At 36.5% G+C, this 26,072-nt stretch overlaps 1 protein-coding gene across 2 annotated transcripts in view; it reads right to left on the bottom strand.

Moving 5' to 3' along the window:
* Window positions 1-26,072, bottom strand: part of ME1 (malic enzyme 1) — a 151,407-nt gene that overhangs the window by 96,671 nt on the left and 28,664 nt on the right. For both annotated transcript variants that reach the window (XM_036316862.1, XM_036316861.1), the window contains exon 4: window positions 435-510. In XM_036316862.1, the coding sequence (XP_036172755.1) occupies window positions 435-510 (76 nt within the window). The remainder of the gene's footprint in view (window positions 1-434; window positions 511-26,072) is intronic.

Here is a 26,072-nt window from a genome sequence, read left to right as displayed (position 1 = left end):
AAGTCCAAGTACAGTGTCTCAAAGAGAAACCTATGAAATGTCAGATTATATTGTTACTTTATTTTGATCAGTTCACTCACGGAGGGAAGTCTGATGAGCTTCCTAATTTCCAAATGATAAAGGAAATTAACTGATTTTTTGCCTACCTGGGTTCCCCTTATTGAATGCTTAATATGAAAACAGAATTTGCTTAAACATATCCAGACACCATTTCAACGTTTATTCAACATTTATCATCGCTTTCAATGAACAAAGAAATTCTAAGAAATTAGATTGAAATAATGAGGAAACAGCATCCAAACGACATACAAAAATCAAAGGGATATAAATTAGGTGACATTTCCTAGTACTAGAAAGCTAGTGAATGCTACTAAAGGTCATGATAACTATCAATATGTTTTAGGAGAGAGAAAATAACAAATTTGATAACTTACCTTGATGACATCTTCTGGCCATGCATCAAGAATTGAAGCAATATGCCCTCTATCATGGATACTAATAAAAAGACCTCTGACAGAAAAAAAGTAGTAGTTTTAATTTACTTCAGACTTATCAAACTATCATGAACATTTAAAAAATTTTTTCAAATCAGTTTAATGTATCTCCATTTTTATCAAACTAGTGAAAATTATTTCCTTAAACAAATAAGACATATAAATCTTATAAGAAAGGAACAAAGTATTTAAACAATATATTGACACCTGCAATAAAGGCATATTCATTCAACTATTACATATTCCTAAATATTTTTTTAATTAATGAAACATTCATTATTTTGTCTATAGAGAATTTAAATAGCATTATCAATTCCACTCCTAGATTCATTTACAGTCTTTCACTAAATAATATGTATAAAAGCCTTTAAAGAACAACATGAAGCATATGCAAACAGGCATTTTCAGTGTATGTCCCATTTATTAAATCCTAGAGGCCTGGTGCATGAATTCGTGCATGGGTGAAGTCTGGCCAGCCCACCCCGGTGGGGGCCGATTGGGCAGGGGCCGGCTAGGGGGAGATGCCTCTGGTGGTTGGTTGGCCAGCACTGCCCCCCCCCGATCAAGTGTGGGAGTGGAGCAATCGGGGTGGGGTCAGCAAGGGAGAGGGCCATTGGGGGTGGAGCTGGCTGGGGGAGGGGCCATGGGAGGTTGGGGGGGCTGATTGGCCACCACAGTGCGCGTCATAGCGATAGACCGTTTCGGTTGTTCCATTGTTCCGGTTGCTTGGCTTTTATGTATATAGATTCACAGTGTGGAAAGGAGAACATGCATTGGCAATGGCTGAAGTGACTGATACTGCTGAGTAGTCCTTTGATTTGTGGCTTTAGTTGTTGTTTGCAATGCTGTTATTTAGAGCCTCAGCTGAAGCCTTTTACATTTCTCACCCTTATACCCCCCAGTTCCTCTGAAAGTCTAACAAGTCACTGTAAGAATTCAGATAGAAATTTTTTAAATTTCTTAATCTCATAAGTTTTACTTTAGTCTTGTTAAACATAGCTACAGAGAACTACATACAACAAATGTATAGCTTAATGAAGTGTTATCAGGCAACCACCCCTCTACAGAATATCCACTAAAGCAGAGAAAATCCTGCCAGCTACCCAGAGCCCTCTACATGTTTTCTCCCAATCAATACTCCTCCCTCCTAAGAATAACCATTCTCCTGACTTTTATGGTATCATTTCCTCAGTTTATAGTTTCATCATCCAAACAGCAAACCATCCCTATGGATTACTGTTTAATTTGTCTGGACAAGTTTCCCCAAATCTGAATTTTGTTGATTGCATCCCTAGAGTACAGATTAACATGTTACTCCTCACTCTGTACTTTTTGGAAAATTGGTACTAGTAATTGAGTTTAAAGGCTTAAATGGATTCTTCAAATTTTTTTACAAGACACTTGACAGTTTGGTATTATCAGAAGATACATAACATTTTGTAGTCCTTTTTGTGATTTTAGCAGTTGCTGATGCATGATATCTAAATTCATTAATTCAAGATGGTGATATTCCAATTCTATCAACCATTATTTATTAGCTGGGACACTACACTTCTTTTTAAATTAAATTTATTGGGTGACATTGGTTAATAAAATTACATAGGTTTCAAGTGTGCAATTCTATGATACATATAGGTTACAAGTGTATATTTTGCATTGTGTGCTCATGGAGGGTAGAGGGGGTCCAATATTCGGTGACAGCACAAGATTTTACTTTTGGTGGAACACTTCTTTAAAGAGAATTTTCACCATACCTATTGTTTAGTTACCCTATGGTAAAATTTATATTTAAAAAAGGGATAAATGCTTGAGACTTTCTCCTATCAGGTTTTTTGTTTTGTTTTGTTTTAATCCTCACCTGAGGATATTCTTTCCCATTGATTTTTTTTTTTTTTTTTTTTTTTTTTTGAGAGAGGGAGAATGGAGGCAGAAGAAGGGGTAGTGAGAGAAACATCGATGTGAGAGAGACACAACAATGGGATTGTTGCCTCCCATTGGCATCCTAACTGGGCCAAGATTGAGCCTGCAACCCAGGTATGCACCCTTGACCAGAATCAACCTGCGGCCCACCGAACTGTAGGCCAATGCTCTAACCACTGAGAAAACTAGTTAAGGCTACTTACCAGTTTATTTGTTTTTTAAAAGAATGCATTTGCTAGAATCCTTCAAGAGTTTCCCCTAAGGTGTGTGTGTGAGTGTTTGTGTGTGTGTGTGTGTGTGTGTGTGTGTGTGTGTGTGTGTGTTGGATCAATATGAACTCAGGAATTTAAACATATTTTGTTTTAATCCATTACAGTTATTATCTTTATTGAAACCCAAATTGTCCCATTTTTAACCAGTGGAAAGCTCTTCGCATTGGCCCCGGAGCCTTTCTGATAGCTTCCTTAATCTCTGCTATGAAGATATTCCATGTTGTCTTAAAAATGTTTGCCCCAGGCCAAAACGAGCCATTAAGAAGCCCAGCTTTGTTTTAGTAGAAAGTAGTATTTCAAGACCAAAATCTAGGTACTAGGGATCCCTACCACTAGTAGCTGATCCAGGTATTGTTATTTTAAAAATTTACAAAACAAAGTTAAAATTCACTTCCTGGTTATGGCTAGAAATCTCAAATGGGCACTCTTCTCTTGAAAAGTTACCACTGATTTCCTAGCAAATTCAACCTACTGCTCTCTGGGAGAACCATTTCACACCTCCTTTCTCCTCACGTCTCCTCACCTCTCAGGGGACAAGCAAATCTTAAATTTCAAACAGAAATAGATGCAGTAGGGTAAAAACTACCTCATTTTTCTAATGTAAATTCCATTAACCATCTTCATCTTTTAAAAAAATACACTTTATTTTTTAGAGCAGTTTTAGGTTCACAGCAAAACAGAAGATAATACAAAGATTTCCTATATACTCCCTGCCCCGACACATGTATGCTCTCTTCTAGCCAACTTCTCCACCAGAGTGGTGTATTTGTTACAACTAATGAACCTACAGCTGACACATCATTATCACCCAGAGTACATAGTTCACATTAATGTTCATTCTTTGAGTTGTATATTCTATGGGTTTAGAAAAATTTACAAAGACATCCTATATAATAAAAGGCTAATATACAAATAGACTGAATGGCGAAACAACTGAACAACCAGTCACTATAATGTGCACTAACCACCAGGGAGCATGCACGGAACATGGTGGGTATTGGCCGCAGCGGGATGGTGGAGCAGGTGAGCAGGGGCACCAGACCAAGGCGGGGTGCCTGTCGCTGTCATCAGGGCGAGCCTCTGGTGGTTACTGAAAATTCTTTGCTCCCAAGCACCGCAGTCCTGCCCGGTGCTCACACCTGCTGCCGGCGCCAGCCCAGCTCATACCCGCAGCTGACCCTGGAGGCAGCCCTGCTCACACCTGCTGCCAGTGCCCAGCGCCAGTTCCGATTCCTTGGCACCATCAGTGGGTGCAAGCAGCGGCTCTAGGCCCTGATCATCCCTGAGGGCTTCTCCACCTCCCACTGCTCCTGAGGGGCTGGCCCCACTCACACCAGCTGCTGGCGCTGACCCCAATCGCTCCACACCATCAGCAGGTGTGAGCAGGGCCGGCGCTGTCAGCGCATGGGAGCGGTGACGGTGGGAGTGGGGCTGCAGGCAGACAGGGACTGGGGGCTGCGGTGGGAGGGGCCGGGGGGGGGTGAAGAGATGGGCCAAGACCCACCCCTGTGCCCACTGCGGCCTCGCAACCCACAGTTCCTTTCAAGGTACACGAATTCGTGCACTGGACCCCTAGTATTGCTATAAACATTCCTGCACATATTTGTGTAAGTCTTGAACTCATTTGGGTAAATATAGCAGGACCTCTAATAACATTGTTTAGTTCAACACTGATGATGGAAAAAAATCCATTCCCAGCCAGGGCCACTGTATATGTAGAGTTTGCATGTTCTACCCCTACTGCTGCCACCCTTCCATTCCACACACATATACACAAAAAACAGAAAGCTACTTAAGTAAAGAGACTCTCTGTTTTGCTCACATTTTTACCCCTAATTCCTATAAGTACGCTGGCACATAGTATGTGTCCAACAATGTGCTCTGACTTCAGTGTTTAAAAATAAGGCTTCTACAATCTATTTTTTTTAAGTACAGAAAATATGAAATAAAGCCAGACTTAGTATGACTTATTAACTAACCAAAAATTATATGATAATAGTAAGTGCTACAGGCAGATTACTGATGACTGTCTGACTCAACAAAAATATTAATTTACCAAGATGGCAATAAACTATATCCTTTCCTGTTTTTTTCACTGTTCCATATGAATTTATTTTGTTTCCCAAAATAATTATAAGCTCCTTATAAGTTATACATATTTCTTTTGGATCCCTGTTATATCCAACTCTGCAATCAAAAGATCTCAATAAATAATTGCAAAATTAGAAGGAAATGTACTTGGGCTTATAAAATAAGGCATTTTTGTTGAATTATCTAAGATGTTCTTGGCAGTATAACATTAAATAATATTCTTGAGAACTTGCTAGTTAGCCAAGGTTTTCTAAGTAACACTGGTCTGAGAAAACAGTATCATTTTTTAAAACAAGAGGGGTACAGAATGATACTAAATTTTACATCAATTAAATGCTATTATGTAAAGATATGAGTACAACTTCAGTGAGAAAGCAATTTGACCACCTGTAATTTCTTGCTCTGGCTAGAGATTTATTTGTGGTAAAAATGCTTACTCTCAGAGAGATCTCAATAAATTAAGGATCGGCAATATCCCACCAAAGTCAAGCATTTTGATGGAATAATTTTCAAAACTTCTGAATGCTACTTTGATCAGAAACCTATTGAGATATCCAAAAACATTTCAGCACAGTAAAGACTCATACTCATAGAGCTGAATATTAAATATTAATTCTCAATATATACCTATAGATATAGTTAAAAATGAAATGTTTAGACAAGAAAGTTATTTATCAATGATATTTTAATATTTAATTTTAAAATGTGGCCATGTGTTTATTATTTTAATCAGTAGGTTTTAATCTGTAGCAAACATTATATAGTTGATTAGAAGCCCGGTGTATGAAAATTCATGCACTTCCCTCAGCCCGGCCTGCCCCCTCTCACAGTACGGGAGCCCTCAGGGGCGGGAGGCGACCTGGTGATCAGGGGAAGGCGACGCCCCATCACACCTCTGCTGCTGCCACTCCCAGCAGCGCAAGCCTCGGCCAGCCCTGGTTACCTGTGCCTCGGCGGCCCTGGGCGTCTGGAGGGCCGAGGTCACTGGGGGACTCCAGAGGCAGGTGCACAGAGCAGCTGGGCCCACCTGGCGATGGGCCCAGCCTTGCCACATGCCTGCCACCCCGATGGGGCTAAGGGGACTTGGCGCCGCCATCTTGTGGCTGTGGACGTCGCCATCTTTGAGGGCGTGGCAGTCAATTAGCATATTCCTTCCTTATTGGCTGTGGGCACCACCATCTTTGCGATGGCATGAGGGTCAATTAGCATATTCCTTCTTTATTAGATAGGATGCTCAAAATATTCCAGCTTCTGCCCCAGTGGGATCCACTTCAAGGGTGTCTATGTCTTTTGACAGGACCCCATCATTCTTTGGGCCTTTTCTTACTTTCTGGTACTGCAGACTGATGATGCTGCAGACTCATCTTTTACTTATCCTGGACCAGCCCTGGAATCAGCAATTTCTCTAAGGTGTTCTGGTTCCTTTTTAGTAGAGAATCGAATTTAGATCTGAATGCTAGGTGTGCTCATTGTTCCTGGAGTGTTACTGTTTCCCAGGCCAACTCAATGGACACAGCTAGAGAATATATGTATGTGCATACATAGTTTGTGTCCATGTGAGTATGCATGTACACATACATACACACATATATATTTATTTCTATATCTATTAAATATTAAAATATCATTGATAACTTTCTTGTCTAAACATTTCATTTTATAACTGTATCTATATGTAGATATTGAGAATTAATATATCATATTCTATCTATACATTGCAAGCCATAAGTTCACACTAATACTTCCAATTCTAATTCAATGCCACAGGATTCATTCTAGTGTTCTCACTTCAGTTTCCACATTTGTAAAACTTTCTCCAACAGTGAGAAACCTAGTTCCTATTGTGCTTAATATATTTATTTATTAGATCAGTCCTCTTTGTATAACACCAATCTTGTCCCTTCCCTGTGTGGACACCTCACTCACCTCACTAACGCTCCAATCTCAAACGCAGGCAGCCCTCCTACACAGATGCCCTCCTCACCCCCCTGGGGGCCCAACACCTGGCACCCCCCTCCCTTCATCTTGCTTGGCTCTCATCTCGAGTCAGTGTACGTGGGTGTTCCTAACGCCGCCCAGGCTCCAAAACTCCATGCTAGGTTCCCAATCCTTTCACGAAGCAGACAGAGGGTACGGCCTGACTGCTGCTGGAGTCTCTGAGGAACACAGAAGCCTGGTGCTGGACGTGCAAAAGGAAGCTACCACTATCTCCTGCTGCTGGAGAAATACCAACCTTGACCACATCGTCACGAACCAAGGATGTTTATCCCTTTGCTTATCATACTTGTGGAAACTAATTTCCTAATTTTTTATCTTGTATTTGTTGTTTTCCATTTACGTAAAGTGAAACAAACTGATTTTCTTTTTCTTTTTTTAAAATATATTTTATTGATTTTTCACAGAGAGGAAGGGAGAGGAATAGAGAGACAGAAACATCGATGAGAGAGAAACATCTATCAGCTGCCTCCTTCACACCCCCTACGGGGGCTGTGCCCGCAACCAAGGTATATGCCCTTGACCGGAATCGAACCTGGGACCCTTGAGTCTGCAGGCCGACGCTCTATCCACTGAGCCAAACCGGTTACAGCATGAAACATGAATTTTGAAAGTTATTTTTTACTATTTCTAAAGCATTCTTATTAAAAATTTGTGATTTCCATACACTGTGAATAGCTACAGAATTCTATCAATGGTGTAGTTAGTTATACATTGGTCCATTTATAATATGACATGAAGTAACAGAAAAAAATTAAGTTTCTATCAAGAATGACTCTTTAGAATGGGGAAAGAATATCTTTTGACACTGATGAAATTACAATTACTTTTGTTGCTGTTGTTAATCCTCACCCGAGTATATTTTTTCCATTGTTTTCTAAAGAGAGTGAAAGCGAGGGGGGGGAGAGGGAGGGAGGAAGGGAGGGAGGGAGGGAGGGAGGGAGAGAGAGAGAGAGAGAGAGAGAGAGAGAGAGAGAGAGAGAGAGAGAGAGAGAAAAGTGTCAATGTGCAAGAGACACATTGATTGGTTGCCTCCCGCACATGCCCTGACCGGGGCTGGGGATGGATCCTGCAACCCAGGTATGTGACCTTGACCGGAAATCGAACCCACCACCATTTGATGCATGGACTGACACTCTAACCACTTAGTAACAGGGCAAATTCCAATTACTTTTAAGCATGCTATTGCAAACAAGAATATTGTTATTGGAAATATTTAAATGTATCCTAATATTTGGCAATCAAAAGAATTTAATATTTTAATCTCCCAAATATATAACCAACAAATTGGTTTAACAGGGGGAGGCAATAGGTTGGTGAAGAATTATTTGAAAGAAAAATGCATGAAGTCTTTGGGATCTCAGTCATCAGTCTTCCTCAGGATCTTACTAATTAACTGTCTCACATAGCTGGGAAAACAAAGGGATTGGTACTTAGAAAGCAGAAGTAGTTTTAGCTTCTGTTCTTGTTTCTCCTTTTAAACTAAAATAAAACCAAATCAGTAAACTGATGTTTTCACTAAATTAATAAAGGGTTGAGGCAGTCACCAATAGAAGCTATAAATACAGTAAAACCATGTAATCATTCAAATCACAGAAAATGACAGGAAGCACAGAGATCCAGAAGGCAACCTTTACCCTGTTTTTTTCTAGGCAGCAAGAAGCCACACCACCCTGGAGAAATAAGATGATATTTTTCTTAGAAGACATGGGCTTTCCACTTAGCCTGGGAAGAACTCAAGGGCTAATAACTGTTTAAAACCTAGGTTTGCAAGACTCGCCCATTTAAAGATAATTAATATAAAAGAGGGGACGGGCAGGAAAAAGAAGTTGGTCTAAAAAAACTACTACAATGGAACACAAAATATAGAAAAAGGAAGTTAGTTCTCAAGTCTAATAAAGAAAGTATATATAGCACTGCATCTGGGAAAGAAAAAAAGGCATCATATTTCTTGGGTTCTGTGAGGAATTTATGAAATAGGTCTTTATATAAAGGACATTGACCAATAATATATTAGACTTTGTTTTCAATACAAGGTATAATAAAAGGCATAGAGCAGCCTTCTCTATTTGATATTGCTTTCTTATAAGAACCCTGATTTAAAAAAACAATATAATATTACAAATGCCTGCAAATCATATTGAATAAATCAGAGTTGAACTCCATTGATATTCTCCACTCAGATATTTATATTTGTCTGTTGAATGGGGAAAGGACAGTATGAATGAAAGAAAAGTTTTATATAAATTCGACGTGGCAGTTAGCAGATACTTGAACAACATAAATATTACATATAAAAGTTTCTTAAACTGACTCAACTAGCTTAATACATAAATTAAGGCTCCCAGCAACTTATTCATCTGTTTCCAACCACAAGGAATTCTTCCCACCATAGTCATTGGTGGTTTTCTCTGGGTAAGGAGTAAAGAAGAAGACTACCCTCTGGGATTTTTTTTTTTTTAGTATGTATCTCATTACAAATAGAAAAATAAGACAGCTAAACACACACACACACACACACACTTTTTCTTATAGCTATGTTAGTGAGTTACTTTAGTATGTATAGTGTTTAAATTACTTATTTATGTCACCAACAAAGTGCATTTCATTGGTACAACTTTTAACATTATTTAGTTAACTTAGTGCTCTATTTTGTTTCATGAGAAATAATGATGAGTAACAAAGGAAAAAGAAACCACATGGCCGTGTCCAAGGAAGATAATAAATTAGAAGCTAAATTTGGTATTGAAATAATCTTTGCAAAAATAAATATGCAACATCAGTATCTCATTTATCTTCCTGAAAAAATTAGTGAGCTCATCTTCTTATGTGAAAAAAAGAGAAATGTCCAATATCCAATAGATTTTTTTTCTGAGTGAGGACTTCCTTGAGAAACTTAATGTAGTTTAAGTAACAGTTTAAATTCATATATATATATATATATATATATATATATATATATTACTTTATATAGTTTAAATACAAAAATATTTGTTTTTCCTTGGAAATACCAAATATAATAATATATTGTTCATGAGGCAGAATAACATAAATTTCCTTTGTGTTCTATAAATATTTATTAAAAACATGTCTTTAGTGATAGTGTTAAATTAAGTTTAAGTACTTAGGAAAAGAAATTTCTGTTTCACAAATTAAGAATTTGATATTTGAATACTGTAGGTACATCTGAATTTCAGATAAATCAGTTTTTAATTTCTGCTATATACAACCTGTCAAAAGATATAGGCTTAAGAAAGATAATCTTATTTAAATATAATAACAATATTCATTTTACAGATGAGGAAACTAAAGGTCCGGGTATTTATATTTTGACCCAAGATCACACCATTAATAAGAAGCAATGAAGAGATTTAAACCAAGCCTCCTCTTTGGGTCCAAAGCACATACTACACCAGCAATGTTTATTCATACTCTATTGCCCAATTATCCACTCAACAATTCATATCTATTGCCTATTTATCTACTCAACTGGTAGTCTATTAGGTTCTGGGATAGAGGTAAAAGATACAGAGCTGCCACCTGAAGAAAAAGTCAACACAGTCAGATAGAAAAGAAAGTCAACTATTACAGTCAGTGCACTATACACTGTGAAAGCATCCAGGGGGTCTGGGGAACTCAACTTGGGATGAGGTGCCAGGTGTGAAGTGTAGGAAAGAGGTACCAATGTAGCCAGAGACTAAGGCAAATGAGACAGATTATACAATCTTTGAAGGCCATCTAAGCAGTTGGATTTTATGATGGGCAAGTGGGGAGTCATTCCATGACTTTAGTAAGGAAAATGACATAATTAGGCATCCCTTTTTGAAAATCCACTGTCTTTTGAAATGAGGACTTAATCTAAGAGTAGCAATAAGATTAAATGAACAAGAGATTTGACAGACAGAAGGTAAAACTGACAAGGCTCATAACGGGAAAGGCAGAGGGGAAAATCCAGAATATCTCTGAGAAGTCTGGTTCAGATAACTCAGTCAATGCTGCTGCACCTTATAATGTTAAGAAACCTGGGGGACTGAAATGGTGGGCTGGAAGTAAGAAAACAAGACCCAGAAAAAAAATTAGAGAACACTGACCTATTAGTGGGTACAGATTAAGAACGAAATATATCCAAGAGGGTAAATGTGGTTGGTTTAACTCATGAAAAGAAAATGTTAGGGCAATGAATTCACAGGGGAGATGAAGAGGAATATATGAGATAAGGAGGGGAAGGCTGCAGAATTGTTCATGTACTTGCAACCACAGAATGAGGTGAGCCAAGAACACAGCTGGTGTTCAACTCCATGGAGTAGAAGGCCCAGCTGAGACTGAACTATTCAGACAGTTATAGAACTCCACCTCACATTAATATTTTATTTTAAAATAAGTGCACAGACATGAAATGAAGAGTATGTAGTAGCTATGTGAACATGTCTAGTTGGCTTTTCCTTGAGGGGAAAAAAGGGTTGGTTCAGGATGGATTTGTGCAGTGGACAAAGGAAAGAATAATTAGAGTATAGACTTGAGTTATAAATGAAGTGACTGTACTAAGCCTGCAAGCTTGAGAAATTCTTATGTACAGCAGATCTTATTGTCTCCTGCTGAAATATATTAAACAGCTACTCACAGAACTAAAGGGAGAAACAGTTCAAAACACAATTATAGTTGGAGACCTTAATACTCCATTGACAGCTCTAGACAGATCAAACAAAATAAAGAAATATTGGCCTTAAATGAAACACTATACCAAATGGATATAATCGACATTTACAGAACATTTCATCCCAGAACATCAGACTATACATTCTTCTCCAGAGCACATGGAACATTCTCAAGGATAGACCATACTAGCTAATCGAATACAACGGTACATCCCAAAAATAATGCATCACAATCAAGTGGGATTCATTCCAAGGGCACAAGGATGGTTCAACATTCGCAAATCAATCAACATAATACACTACATTAACAAAAGAAAAGATAAAAACCATACAATCTTGTAAGTAGATACAGAAAAAGCATTTGATAAGGTACAATATCCATTTATGATTAAAACACTCAATTAAATAGGAATAGAAGTAAAGTACCTCAACATAATAAAAGCCATCCTATATAATAAAAGCATAATATGCAAATCGACTGAATGGTGGAACGACTGTTCGGCGGAGGGCGGGGCCAGTGAGCATGCCAGCAGGCAGAGGGAGGGGGCGGCGGAGGGGTGATGGGGGGGGCGGGGCCGGCCGCTCACCTGCTGGAGCTGTCCCCTGATCAGCCTGCCCAGTTGCCTTCTGTAGAGGGAGGCCACCTGCAGGGTGATGGGGGGGTGGGGCGGGGCAGTGGGGGGCAGGGCTCGCCAGTGACCATCCCCTGATCAGCCTGCTTGGTCACCTCCAGCAGAGTGAGACCAGACTGCAGCTTAGGCCCACTCCCCACTGCAGCTGATTTGGACACCCCGAGAGCTCCCGAACTGCCATAGGGCACAGACCATGCTGAGAGACCCCTCTCCACTCCGAGCGCATGAATTTTCGTGCACTGGGCCTCTTGTATATGATGAATCCTCAGCCAATATCATACTCAATGGTGAAAAACAGAAAGCTTTTCCCCTAAGATCAGGAACAAGACATTGATGTCCTCTCTCACCACTCTTATTCAACATAGAACTGGAAGTTCTAACCAGAGCAATAAGGTAACAGAAAGAAATAAAAGGCAACCAAACAGGGAAGGAAGAAGTCAAACTGTCACTTTTTGTGGATGGCATGATGCTATATACAGAAAACCCTAAAGACTCTACTGAAAAACTACTGGAAACAATAAAAAAATACAGTCAAGTTGTAGGATACAAAATCAATGTGCAAAAATCCATTGCCTTCCTCTATACCAACAACAAAACTTCAGAAAAAGAAATGGAGAAAACAATTCCTTTTGCAATGGCAACCAAAAGGATAAAATATCGAGGAATAAACTTAACAAAAATGTGAAAGACCTATATACTGAAAATTATAAAACATTATTAAATGAGATTGAAAAAGACACAAGAAATGGAAAAATATCCCGTATTCATGCATTGGAAGAATCAACATAGTTAAAATGACCATTTTACCCAAAGCAATATGTAGATTTAATGCAATTCCCATCAAAACCCAATGTCATTTTTTTTTTAAAAAAATACAACGAGAAATCATCAGATTTATATGGAACCACAAAAGACCCAGAAGAGCCAAAGAAATCCTGAAAATAAAGAATGATGCTGGAGGTATCACACTACCTGACTTCAAAATATACTACAATAATCAAAACAGCATGGTATTGGCAGAGAAACAGAATAGAGAGCCCAACTATAAAACCACATGTATATGGACAGATAATTTTCAACAAAGGAGCCAGAAATACACATTGGAGTAAAGATAGTTTCTTCAATAAATGGTGCTGGGAAAACCATAAAGCCACATGGAAACAAATGAAACTGGATTGCATTCTGTCCCCATGTACAAAAATTAATTTAAAATGGATCAAAGACTTAAACATAAGACCCAAAACTATAAGTCACATAGAAAAAATATAGGTACCAAACTTATGGACCTGGGTGGTAGAGAACATTTTATGGACTTGACCCCAAAGGCAAGGGAGATAAAGGCAAAAATAAATGAATGGGACTATATCAAAATGAAGGGCTTCTGCTCAGCAAAAGAAATGAACAACAAAACAAACAGGCAGCCAACCAGATGGGAGATGATATTTGCAAACAGTAGCTCTGACAAAGGTTTAATTTCCAAAATATATAAAGAACTCGTAAAACTCAACCCCAAACAAATAAGCAATCCAATCAAAACGTGGGCAGAGGACCTGAAAATACACCTCTCCCAAGAAGACATACAAACAGCCAATAGATATATGAAAAGATGTTTAACCTCACTGGCAATTAGGGAAATGCAAATGAAAACTGCAATGAGATACCACCTTATACCAGTTAGAGTGGCCATAATCAACAAGACAAGCAACAACGAATGTCAGAGAGGTTGCTGAACAAAGGAAACCCTGATTCACTGCTGGTGGGAATATAGACAGTACAACCACTATGGAAAGCAGTCTGGCGAGTCCTCAAAAAATTAAAAGTAGAGCTATCATATGACCCAACAACCCCCCTCCTGGATATATACCGGAAAAACTCGAAATCATTTATACACAAAGATATATGCACCTCTATGTTCACTGCAGCATTATTCATGGTGGCCAAGACTTGGAAACAGCCAAAGTGCCCTGCGATAGAGGACTGGATACAGAAGATGTGGTATATATACACAATGGAGTACTACATGGCCATAAGAAAGGGTGAAATAGCATCATTTACAACATGGATGGACCTTGAGAACATTATGCAAAGTGAAATAAGTCAGATTGAAAAAGCTAAGAACTATATGAATTCACTCATATGTAGAATATAAAACTGAAACTTTTGAACACAAACAGCAGTGTGGTGATTTCCAGAGTGGGGGAGGGGGAGGAAGGGTCCTAATATGAGGTGACAGGAGAAGATTTGACTTTGAGTGGTGGGCACATGGTCCTATATACAGATTTTTGTTACTTAGTAATCCACACACGTAACCTATATGTTCATGTTGACTAATGTCACCCCAATAAAATTTAATTTAAAAAAGTATACACACCCTTTGAATAATTATAAAGGCAGTATTTATTAAAATACATTTCATTTTCAAAGTTAAAAAGAAAACAGTGGTGAAAGTAGACATCCCTATCTTGTTCCTGTTCTTAGGCAAATGGTGTTAGTTTTTGCCCATTGAGTATGATATTGGCTGTAGGTTTGTCATAAACGGCTTTTATTATGTTGCGGTCTGATCTCTCTATTTGCGCTTTGCTGAGAGTTTTTATCAAAAAAGAATGTTGGATTTTGTCAAATGCTTTTTCTGCATCAATTGATATAATCATGTGATTTTTTGTCATCCAATGTGCTTATGTGATATATCACATTTTTTGATTTGGGAGTATTGTACCAGCCTTGCACCCCTGGAATAAATCCTACTTGGTCATGATGTGTGATCTTTTTAATGTATCGCTGGATCTGATTTGCTAATATTTTGTTGAGGATTTTAGCATCTGTGCTCATCAGAGATACTGGCCAGTAATTTTCTTTCTTTGTTGTGTCTTTATCTGGTTTTGGAATTAGGGTAATGTTGGCCTCATAAAAAAAGCTTAGAAGTATTCCTTTTTCTTGAATTTTTTGGAACAGTTTGAGGGTGTTAGTTCTTCTTTGAATGTTTGGTAAAACTACCCTGTGAACCCATCTGATCCAGAGCTTTAGTCTGCTGGAAGTTATTTCATTACTGCTTCAATTTCATCAGTAGTTATTGGCCTATTCAGGTTTTCTGTTTCTTCCTGATTGAGTTTTGGAAGACTGTATTTTTCTAGGAATTCTGCAATGAAGCAGGATATAAAAATTAACACTCAGAAATCTATGGCATTTTTATACACTAACTAGAGGCCCAGCGCACGAAAATTCGTGCACTCGGCAGGGCGGGTGTCCCTCAGCCTGGCCTGTGCCCTCTCACAGTCTGGGAGCCCTTGGGGGATGTCCACCTGCCAGCTTAGGCCTGCTTCCCTAAGCAGTCAGACATCCCTCTGGCAGCCTGGGAGCCCTCAGGGGATGTCTGACTAATGGGGAGCGGGCCTTTTGTCGGACATCCTTAGCGCTGCTGCTGAGGCAGGAGAGGATCCTGCTACCAATGCTGCGCTGACCAACCATGAGCCAGCTTCTGGCTGAGTGGTGCTGCCCCTGTGGACCACCAAGAGGAAGCTCCTGCATTGAGCGTCTGCTCCCTGATGGTCAGTGCGCATCATGGTGACCAGTCATTCCCAGTTGTTCTGCCATTAGCATCAATTTGCATAATACCCTTTATTATATAGGATAATGAATTCACAGAAAGAGAAATTAAAAAAACAATCCCATTTACCACTGCAACAACAAAAGAATTAAGATACTGAGAATTAAATTTAACCAAGGAGGTAAAAGACCTGTTCTAGGAAAACCATGGGATGTTGAAAAAAGAGATAGAGAAAGATATAAACAAGTGGAAGAATATACAGTGTTCATGGATTGGTTAAATCAACATCATTAAAATGTGCATACTACCTAAAGCAATCTATAGATTTAATGCAATTCCTATTTAAAATGCCAATGGAATATTTCACAGATCTAGAACAAACACTACAAAAATTTACATGGAATTAAAAAAGATCCCAAATAGCCACAGAAATCTTGAGAAAGAAGAACAAAGTTGTAAGAATCACAATACCAGATATCAAGTAATACTACAAAGCTACTATACTCAAAATAGCCTGGTACTGTCACAAAAACAGGCATATAGATCAATGGAACAGAACAGAGAACCCAGAAATTAACTCAAGCCATTATGTTCAATTAATGTTTGACAAAGAAGGCGAGCGCAAACAATGGAGTCAAGACAGTCTCTTCAATAAATGGTGTTGGGAAAACTGGACAGGTACATGCAAAAAAAAAAGAAAGAAAGAAAGAAAAGAAATTAACCTACCAACTTACACCATACACAAGAATTAACTCAAAATGGATAAAGGACTTAAATGTAAGTCTGAGATGGCAGCAAAATCTCAGGCATCTCTCATAGCAATATGTTTATGAATACACCTCCTGGGGCAATGGAAACTAAGGAGAAATAAACTAATGGGACTACATCAAAATAAAAAGCTTCTGCACAGCAAAAGAAACAAGCGACAAAATAAAAAGAGAGTCCATTGCATGGGAGAACATATTTGCCAATAACTATTCCAATAAGGGGTTAATTTCCAATATATATAAGGAACTCATACAACTTAACAAAAGGAAGACAAACAATCCAATTTAAAAAATGGGTAAAGGACCTAAATAAACACTTCTCCAAAGTGGACATACAGATGGCCAAGAAACATATGAAAAAATGCTCAAAGTCACTAATCATCTGAGAGATGCAAATTAAAACAACAATGAGGTATCAGTTCACACATGTCAGAATCAACAAATTAAGAAATGACAAGCGCTGGTGAGGATGTGGTGAAAAGGGAACCCTCGTGCACTGCTGGTGGGAATGCAGACTGGTGCAGTCACTGTGGAAAACAGTATGGAGTTTGCCCATCTGCAGATGAGTGGATAAAAAAGCATACATTTAAACAATGTAATACTATGAAGTTGTAAAAAAGAAAGAACCCTTGCCATCTGCAATAGCATGGTTGGACCTGGAGAGTATTATGCTAAGCTAAATAAGGCAGTCAGAGAAAGATAAGTATCACATGATTTCACTCATTCGTGGAATTGAATGAACAAAATAAACTGATGAACAAAATAGATCCAGAGACATAGAAGCATGGAACAGACTGATGAATTTCAGAGGGAAGGCAGGGGAGGAGGGATGGGTGGGAAGTGATTAACTGGGAAACTTATATGCATATATGAACACAGACAATAGAATGATGAAGGCCTGGGAGGGATGGGTACTACATGGAGGGCGTCAATGGGAAAACAAACAAATAAACAAACAAAGAGGACATCTGTAATACTGTAAACAATAAAGAAAAAAATAAATCCCTTTGTTATTCTTTATTATTATCCTCTGTTCATTTCCTTCACAATACAAGCTATACTCATATTTATTTGTTCACTTGACTATTACCTGTAAATTCAAAAATGGCAGGAAATATGTCTTTTATTTACCTACACTCAGATTCGTAAAATGCCTGGCATGCAGTGGACACTCAATAAATTTCTACTAAAAAAAGAATGGAAAGGAGGAATAATGAACACATGTTAAGCATGCAGCTTCTCTGAACACAGTCCCACTGTAGAAAACATAATCAATCTAAGATAAGAGCACAACCTTGGTCTAGGAGGATCTGATGGTTAATTTTACTTACTTATTTATTTATTTATTTAATTGATTTCAGAGAGGAAAGGAGAGAGAGAGAGAAATACCAATGATGAGAGAATCATTGATCAGCTGCCTCCTGCTTTTCTGCATTTATTCAATTTAAAACTAATATTAGCACACCAAGTAATTAAGTACAAATTAATTAATGTTCTGATAGTTAAAATCAAGAGCACTTTTTTCCATGGTAGAAAACACAGGAAAGAATCCTAAGATAACACTGAATTAATCAGACAGATGGCATTTATTTGGCAGATTGTCAATAAAAATTAACTTCTTCCATTAGGGAAATAATATACTTACACATTTTCAGCTTTCAAAATAAATTACCTCATTTCATAGTGAAATGATTTTTTATGTCACAAGGCAGAACTATTTTTATAAAATATGTAAAATATGATACTCTCCAAATATTTATAAATGTCATTCATTCAGCACCAGACTATGATTAGGATTTATATTGTTAAATGAGAAATTTCTTTGCTCAGAAAGAAATAAAATGAAGAACTTTCATGATTTATTTTAAGTAGATAATTACAGCAGGTCCTCAAGTAGCACTGTTTTGTTCAACATCTTTTTTTATAACGTGAGATGTTTATATTAGCCTATTGCAATTGGTTTCAATATATGTCATTTTGCTTACAGTCACATAACCTATCAATGTTAAAGGAGGACTTCGTGTGCATAATTTGCCTATCAAATAATTTTACCACAGTAAATGTAAAACATTATAAAATATACATATATTGAGCTATAATTGACAATTTCAATTGAAGAGTTAAAAATTATCTTGCATAAAATCCAACATTTAAAGGTATTAAAATAATTATTAGACAATATTAAATGTATATTATTTTGTCAAGAAAACGGATGAAAACAAATCTTTAAATTTTCAGAAGCATACCTAAAAAGCATGTAGAAAATTTTAGAAAAGATAATAACATTCTAACCTGGCTATTTCTCCTCCACTACTGATTTGGGTGGCGGGGGCTTGTGGGGAAAGGTGGAAGCACTGCCTCAGAGAAGATTCTTCCTAATAATTTCTCCATTAGCTACACTGCCACTAAGTTAAGGAAAACATATAAAAATAATGAGAGCTTAAAAGCATATACAGAAAAAGGATGAAAAAACTACAAAAAAATAAAAATTAGATAAGAATAAAGTTATTATTTTAAATGAGAAAATGTTAACATAAAACTTTTAATCCAGTCAAACTGAAGAAATGTTACAACCAAAGCATTATAGTGAGGGTACAGCTGTGTTTGTGCAATTGTTTGGGAGATGGAGTAGGAATTCTGATGAGTTGTATCATCAAATCATTTTAAATCTGTTTTAAATCATTTCTTATTAAAAAACATTTTTTAAATAATTTTTAACATTGTGATTAAGTTGTTACCAAAAAACCTTCCTGAATTAGAAAGCAGGGTTACTTGAAATAATGTGTGATTTAGTTATACTTTAGGACATGTTCCAAATACCTAAAATTATTCATCTGTAGGCTGAGTTTTCAAAAATTCACAGCATTTTCTTGTTAAAAGTGACCTTAAAATTCAACTATTTTACAATCACACCCAATGCAAGAATCACATGTACAACCTGTATGACAAATGATTATCTACACCATGTGAATATTTCCAATGAAGAGAAAAGGAAGCCTATTCCAATGTAAGATAGTTAAATTATCAGAAATCTTCCTTTACATTTAAGTTAAATCTAACCCTGTAATAATTTCCATCCATTCATTTTACGTTCTGGAGCTATACCATGCAAGTGTACTCTTTTTTCACATGAAAACCTTTCAAATAAGTGAAGACTTGACTATATCCCTTTTAAGTCTTTTCTTTTAGGATAAACATTTCTATTTCTTCCAACACTTTCTCATATAGTGGTAAGTTTTCAATAACTGACACTGTTTTAGTTACTCTTCTTAGGACAAATCTCAGTTTGCCAATGACCCTCCAAAAATATGGCATCCAAAACTAAACACAGGTATGATCTGGGTATGTGATGCAAAATAGCCATTGCCTCCCTTTTTAAAAAATTCTTTATTTTCAGTAATGAAGACTGGAAGTTATTAATCCTTCTTTAAAAATATAAAAACACCCAAATTAATACACTGTCAAAAATACTACCTGAGATAAAACTTGGCAATTTTTCTTAATTCTCCATATGCTATGTGTAAACTAAACTTAAATCAAAACACTTGGGTGTGCCACACAGACTGTGGCAGTTATTCTTGGATCCCAAACTTGAATTTCCATTTAAGTTTTCCACACTTAAAGTCTCAAGATGAACTGTTACTTTATACTTCAGGGCCTTTTACAATAAAAGATAAGTTTCACGGCCTTGCTAAAGAAATTTGTCTATGCATATGTGTAGACAATCTTTAGGTCTTGATGTGAAGAATTAATGTTTGAATCATGCCTACGTTTTTTCCATTCTCCATACTTTTCCTAATTAAAGTGATACTTAGGAAAGAAGACAGTTGGCATTTTAAACTACTTCTGGGCACACACTGCATTTCCAGTACGTAAGACTGAGGACACTCTACCTCACTTACTTAATGAAAGTCAAATATACATTTTCATCAATAGCACATTTAGTCTGATCAGAAAATATTGTTAATTTGAATTAACTAGTAGTTCAAAAAATCATCTAAATCTCCATATTAAACTAAAATCAACTATTTTCAAATAAGTATCTCTAAAAAAATCAATCGAGGAAACAGTTAAGAGACCTCAACTAGTCCAGACATTCCATTTAACTTGTTTCATATCTTTGAGAAAAAATTCCACCATGTGCTTTTTCTCATACTTTAAAATATTAGGCCAATTTAAAGGGAAATAAATACTGGGACAAAAGTATATTTTTTAATAAATTTAATCAAAATGAAAGACTTACTGCTATAGGTAAATGGTAAAAAGTTTATTACATCTAACATTAAAATGATCACTGTTCTAGAAGCACTAAAAAATTAGTTGCTCTCTTAAATATCAACTATTTGAATTTCTAAAGATATAGAAAATTATAATATGATAAGAAATAAAATTACAAACTAAACCAGAGCTATAAGCTAAAAATATTCCATGGTTCACAAAAGTCTCCTAAATATTTCTAAAGATTTTAAAGTGATTGAACTGAAGAAAGCCAAATCCAAGCAAGAATAGTCTCAGTTTAGAGGAAAGGGGGGAAGGGGAGTAATGAAAGTAAAGAGGGTCAAATATATGGTGACAGAAAAAGATTTGACTTGGATGAAGGGCACACAATACGACTTACAGATGATGGATCAGAGATATGTACTTGAAACCTATACTTTTATTAACGAACTAGAGGCCCAATGCACAAAATTTGTGCAAAGGCCTTGGCCCAAGCCCCCGCCCGCCGCTGCTGCTACCACTGTGGCCAGGGGCTTCTGCCACCTCTGCCACGGCCCCCGCCAGCTGCAGCTTTGTCCAGAAGGGCATCCGGTCTAATTAGCATATTATGTTTTTATTATTATAGATCTCATCCTCAATACATTTAATTTAAAAAATAGTCCTGGTTCACCTGGTTTAGAACCTCCTCACCCCCACCTAGAAACTTCAAGAGTGAGATGAGCTAGGACAGCAAGAGATGTCAACTAACATAAGGGCACTGGGTAACTTGGCAGGTTACATCACTATGGTCCAGTAAAAATGAGACAACACTAAACTATTGACAGTGCCACATCCTTATTTCAAGGGTTAATTTATTTAATTTGCAGCTATAAAAACTGGCTATGAAACCATGTTTCTTTGCCATAACCAACTTAAACTCTTTATAATCAATTACTGAGTTACTGAAGTACTTAGAGCTTAGTAAAAGTAAAACTGCCCTCACGTCTTTATAGAGCATCATAAAAATAGGCTACTTTTAAGAAAACCAGGTAGATCTAAAGTGAGAAAACGTACAGAACAAGAATATGAAAGTTTCCATTCTACTAACAGTTCATTTGATAGTAATTGTAATCCATACTACATGATGAGAACATTCTTGGGTTAAAAGGAGTAATAACTTTGGGTAGGTTTCTTTTACATTTATTTTTTAAAATTCTTTTCTTATTGCTATTTCATAAGCCAAAATCAGGTAAAATTGACACCTTCATTGTATAAGATGGCAAAATCTGCTAAACTTTTGGCTCTCTGAGAAACTGCATGTTTCTGTATGAGTAAACGATCTCCACTTCGAATTGTGGTCTAATCATGGTCATGGTTATGACCATTTCTATTTTACGTTCTCACATGAAACTGCACATGGGATAATAAAAAAACTTAGTCCTCACAAATTAAATAACGAATACTCTACTTCAAGTCGTTTTTGGAATTCCAAAGAAAATAAACAACAAATGTAGAAACACTACTTTAGTATTTTGTTTTGGTTCATCTTAATGTTCCCTTTTATGCATTTCCTTAAGAATTTTCTAGGAAAAAATAAAACTAAAAATTAAAACATCTTAATGAATGATTCGCTTTGACAATTTTGTTAATTTTCATCTCTGTCAATATCAAAACAGGTACAATTTATGTGGCATATATAATGTTAATTAAAATACTAAGAGCTTTAAGTACAATATTTACTAAGTTCCAGGTCATACATTTAAATGCCTACTAGACGTCTGTACTTGGAAGAACCAAAGATATTTAAAACTCAGCATGTCCCCAAAAGAACTTTCTATTCCCTTACAAACATATTCCAGTATTCTGAAACTTGGTAAATGGTACCATCATCCATTTAGTCATGAAGAAACTTGGGAGCTACAATACCAGATGTAATAACTACTATCTGGGAACAGCTACTGTATGCCAAGAATTATACTAGGTACATTATCTACAACAAAATCTAACCTCCATCCTCCAAAAACTTGCAAAATAAGCATTATTCTGTGAAATCTTACAATAAACAATTCTGTTTAATTTTAGTTAATTCAAATTTTTCACAATTAACTTGAGCATTGAACACTTTTTTCACCATAACATTTGGCAAGTCAGCCAACGGTACTAGTTGTAAATATTTTTTTAAAGAACTGTAATCAACAAAATTATATTTGCTCATCCTTTTTGCCAAAATCATATCAGTGAATTACTGTATAAAAATTAGTAAGTGAAAGGAGTATACTGTGTGCTTAAAGATGTATTATCTATATTTAATCAAAATTCTACTTCCTCACAGCCTGATTCCTTGAAGTGAGTTCAATTTCTTTCCGATCTATTATTTATGAGAACTTACCTTTTAGAACAATATGGTTAAACAGTAGGAGAAATAAATAACATTACCAATACTTTATCATTTTCTATGTGAGCAGATGAATACAGTAATATTAAATTACTATTTCTATGAGGCAGCAAAAAACATATATTAATTCAGCACCAACCAGAAACTAAGCCTAACTAGGATGAAAAGTACAGACCTAATTTATAAAATATGATCCCTTCTCTCTAGATGCTTACCAACTGTTTGATAGAACATCAGAAATATGAAAAATAGAAACATGCTTAATTGCCAAAGGCATGATAAAATGGTATGTAGCTAATAAGAACAGAAAAGAAAAGGAGATGATTCCTGGAAAATGCAGTCTAAAATGTAGCAGGTAGAAATGTTTCCAAGTAAATTATGTATATCTGCTTTAAAAACATTTCTTTAAAAAACTGATAGAATACCAATAATTTAATTAACACACTAAGCTTAGCATTCTGCAAAAATACAAAATGGTTTCTAGCTTCCAAAAATTACACCTCTATCAACAAATTAGCCACAATTAGATAAGCATATTCCACTACCAAATATTGGATCTGCAAAAATCCAAATGTTATGGACATATGCAAAGGAGGTAATCCAAGCAAACTCAACATCATTCTTAAACATCATTATCCATGAAAGCTTGAAAAACCCACACAAATTATGCCAAAAAGAAAAGAAATCCCACACAAAAAACAATAAATGGATATTCCAGCATCTTGCCTTAAGAAAAAATATACCGGAAGTAGAAGCACTCTTATAAGAATTTATTTTTTGATACCTAGCCAAATTTTAATGCCATATTCAAAATGAAAAATAAATATCTAGTCATAGTAAGTAAAATATAGTTAAGCTATGAAACTGTATTACACTCAGTACTTGTAATATTAACCTTTAACTTTCACTTAACATGTTCCTAATTGCTACCACCAAATTCACAAAGTAAATATAATAACAGGTATAATCTTCCTGTTCACTTTCTGAATGTCTTAGAATACCTGCTGTTGCAACAGGAAAGGTTTATAGACATTTGTCATTTTTGGCTTTAAACAAATCGTGTACTTGCTAACTGATGCCTGAAAGATCCATCATTATTCAAACACAATCACCATTTCCTTTCCAATTAAATACAATGTCTAAATTTATGCTACATAATATGTTTTCAAACAAGTTCCTTTTTATAATTATGGGAGAAGCCATGAGAACTATTCTACTAACAACTTCAAAATCATCAAAAGTTTAACAAAATATAAACATTAAAAATCAACATGACAGAAACTGCCATAATATTGTGGAAAATTAAAAGAATAATACAATGAATACTTCCACCTAGATTCAACATTTGTGAGCATTTTGCTGTCTCCTACCTCCTGCCATACCTCCTCCTCTCTCCCTCTCCTATCATTCTATCTATCTGTCTGTCCATCCATCCATCCATCCTCCCATCCATCCACCCTATTTATTTTGGACAAAGCCCCCAGAAATTAAATATATTAATACTTCTAAAGAAAAACAAATTATACTATATAGACTATAAATAGTCATACAGCCATATAAAGACTATAAATTCAGTTCACATTTTGTCACAAATGGGTTCAGATAGATCAGGTTGTATCCCAAATGAGATTTCTTTTAATGTTTTGGTTTTCAAAGTTTTGGATTTGAAAAATGTGAAAGGATGGCGGGCAGTAGTATTATCCCTATGTTACAGAGGAGGAAACATTAAATAATTTATTCAAAACTGAAACAAGTATCAAAACCAGAAGTGAAAATAGGCAAACTACTCCAGAGTAGTTAAAAGCACTGCTCTAGGAAGCCTCCAATCCCAGAGGAAATCCTTGAGACCTTCTTTTTCTTTATCCAGAATCTGAACCCTCACCCCTAATTCCATTGCTACCCTCCTAATCTGAGTCACTTTGTTTACTGCAACAGCCTACTAACCAGGCTACCTGACTCTTCTACCTACTTAACTAACAGTGAAAGCCAATGTTCATTAAAATAGCATACAAGAACCTATAGGTTCTGGACCCTCTCGTTTATCTTAACATCTGTTATCACATCTACTACTCCCTCTCTCACTCCACTCCAGCCTCACTGGTCTCTACGCTGCCCTGGTCTCCACACATGTTCCCAGTTAGGACCCTGGCACTGACTATTCCTCCTGCCTGGCACACATTTCCTCTGTATCTTAATGACTCCCCCTCACTCCTCCAATATCACCTTCCAATGGGGCCCACACTATCACTCTATTTAAAATTGCAACTGCCCCCTCCAAAGCAACTGACATTCTGGATCCCCCTGTCCCTGCTCTACTCTTTCTTTCTCCTAAACACTTAACTACCTCCAAACATTCTAGACAATATGCTTATTTCTTATTTTCCTGTCTTTTGTACTTAGATGTATACATACACCAAAGTATCCCCAGTCCTTAGAAAATCATCTAGTATATAAGTGCTCAAAAATAATTGTTGCTATTGAGATTTCCAAGTCAATTTCAACCTAAGCTCCTCCACATTTCTTATAGTTGTTAGCATTTCTCAGTATCTCTCAGAAAAGTTAGAATTTCAATAAATATACTTAAATTGTATTTTAAAATAGCCATGTTTTATCCAATTACGCTTTGATTAAGATTCTTTATGTAGAATTATATTTTATAGACAAGGACAGATGTTATGATGTCACTCAGAGAAGACAATAAAGTAGGTAGCAGTTTATATATATAGTATGATCCCTTCTATAAGCAAAAACAGTATGTATTTGTGTATATCAGGGTTTGGGGCATGATGACATTAGGTATTGAAAAAATATTTTTTCATCTGTATATTTGCATTTTCTCTTTTTTCATTAATATGTATTATTTGTATGATTAAAAAATAATATACAGCCCTAGCTAGTTTGGCTCAGTGGATAGAGCATTGGACTATGGACTGGAAGGTCCTGGGTTCGATTCCAGTCAAGGGCACATGCTCAGGTTAGGGGCTCGATCCTCAGTAGGGAGCATGCAGGAAGCAGCTGATCAATGATACTCTCTCATCATTGATGTTTTTATCTCTCTCTCCCTCTCCCTTCCTCTCTGAGATCAATAAAAATATATTTAAAAAAAAATA

Source organism: Myotis myotis, unplaced genomic scaffold (genome assembly GCF_014108235.1).
Source record: "Myotis myotis isolate mMyoMyo1 unplaced genomic scaffold, mMyoMyo1.p scaffold_m19_p_7, whole genome shotgun sequence".
Lineage (NCBI taxonomy): Eukaryota > Metazoa > Chordata > Mammalia > Chiroptera > Vespertilionidae > Myotis > Myotis myotis.
This window is presented reverse-complemented; position numbering and strand designations above follow the sequence as displayed.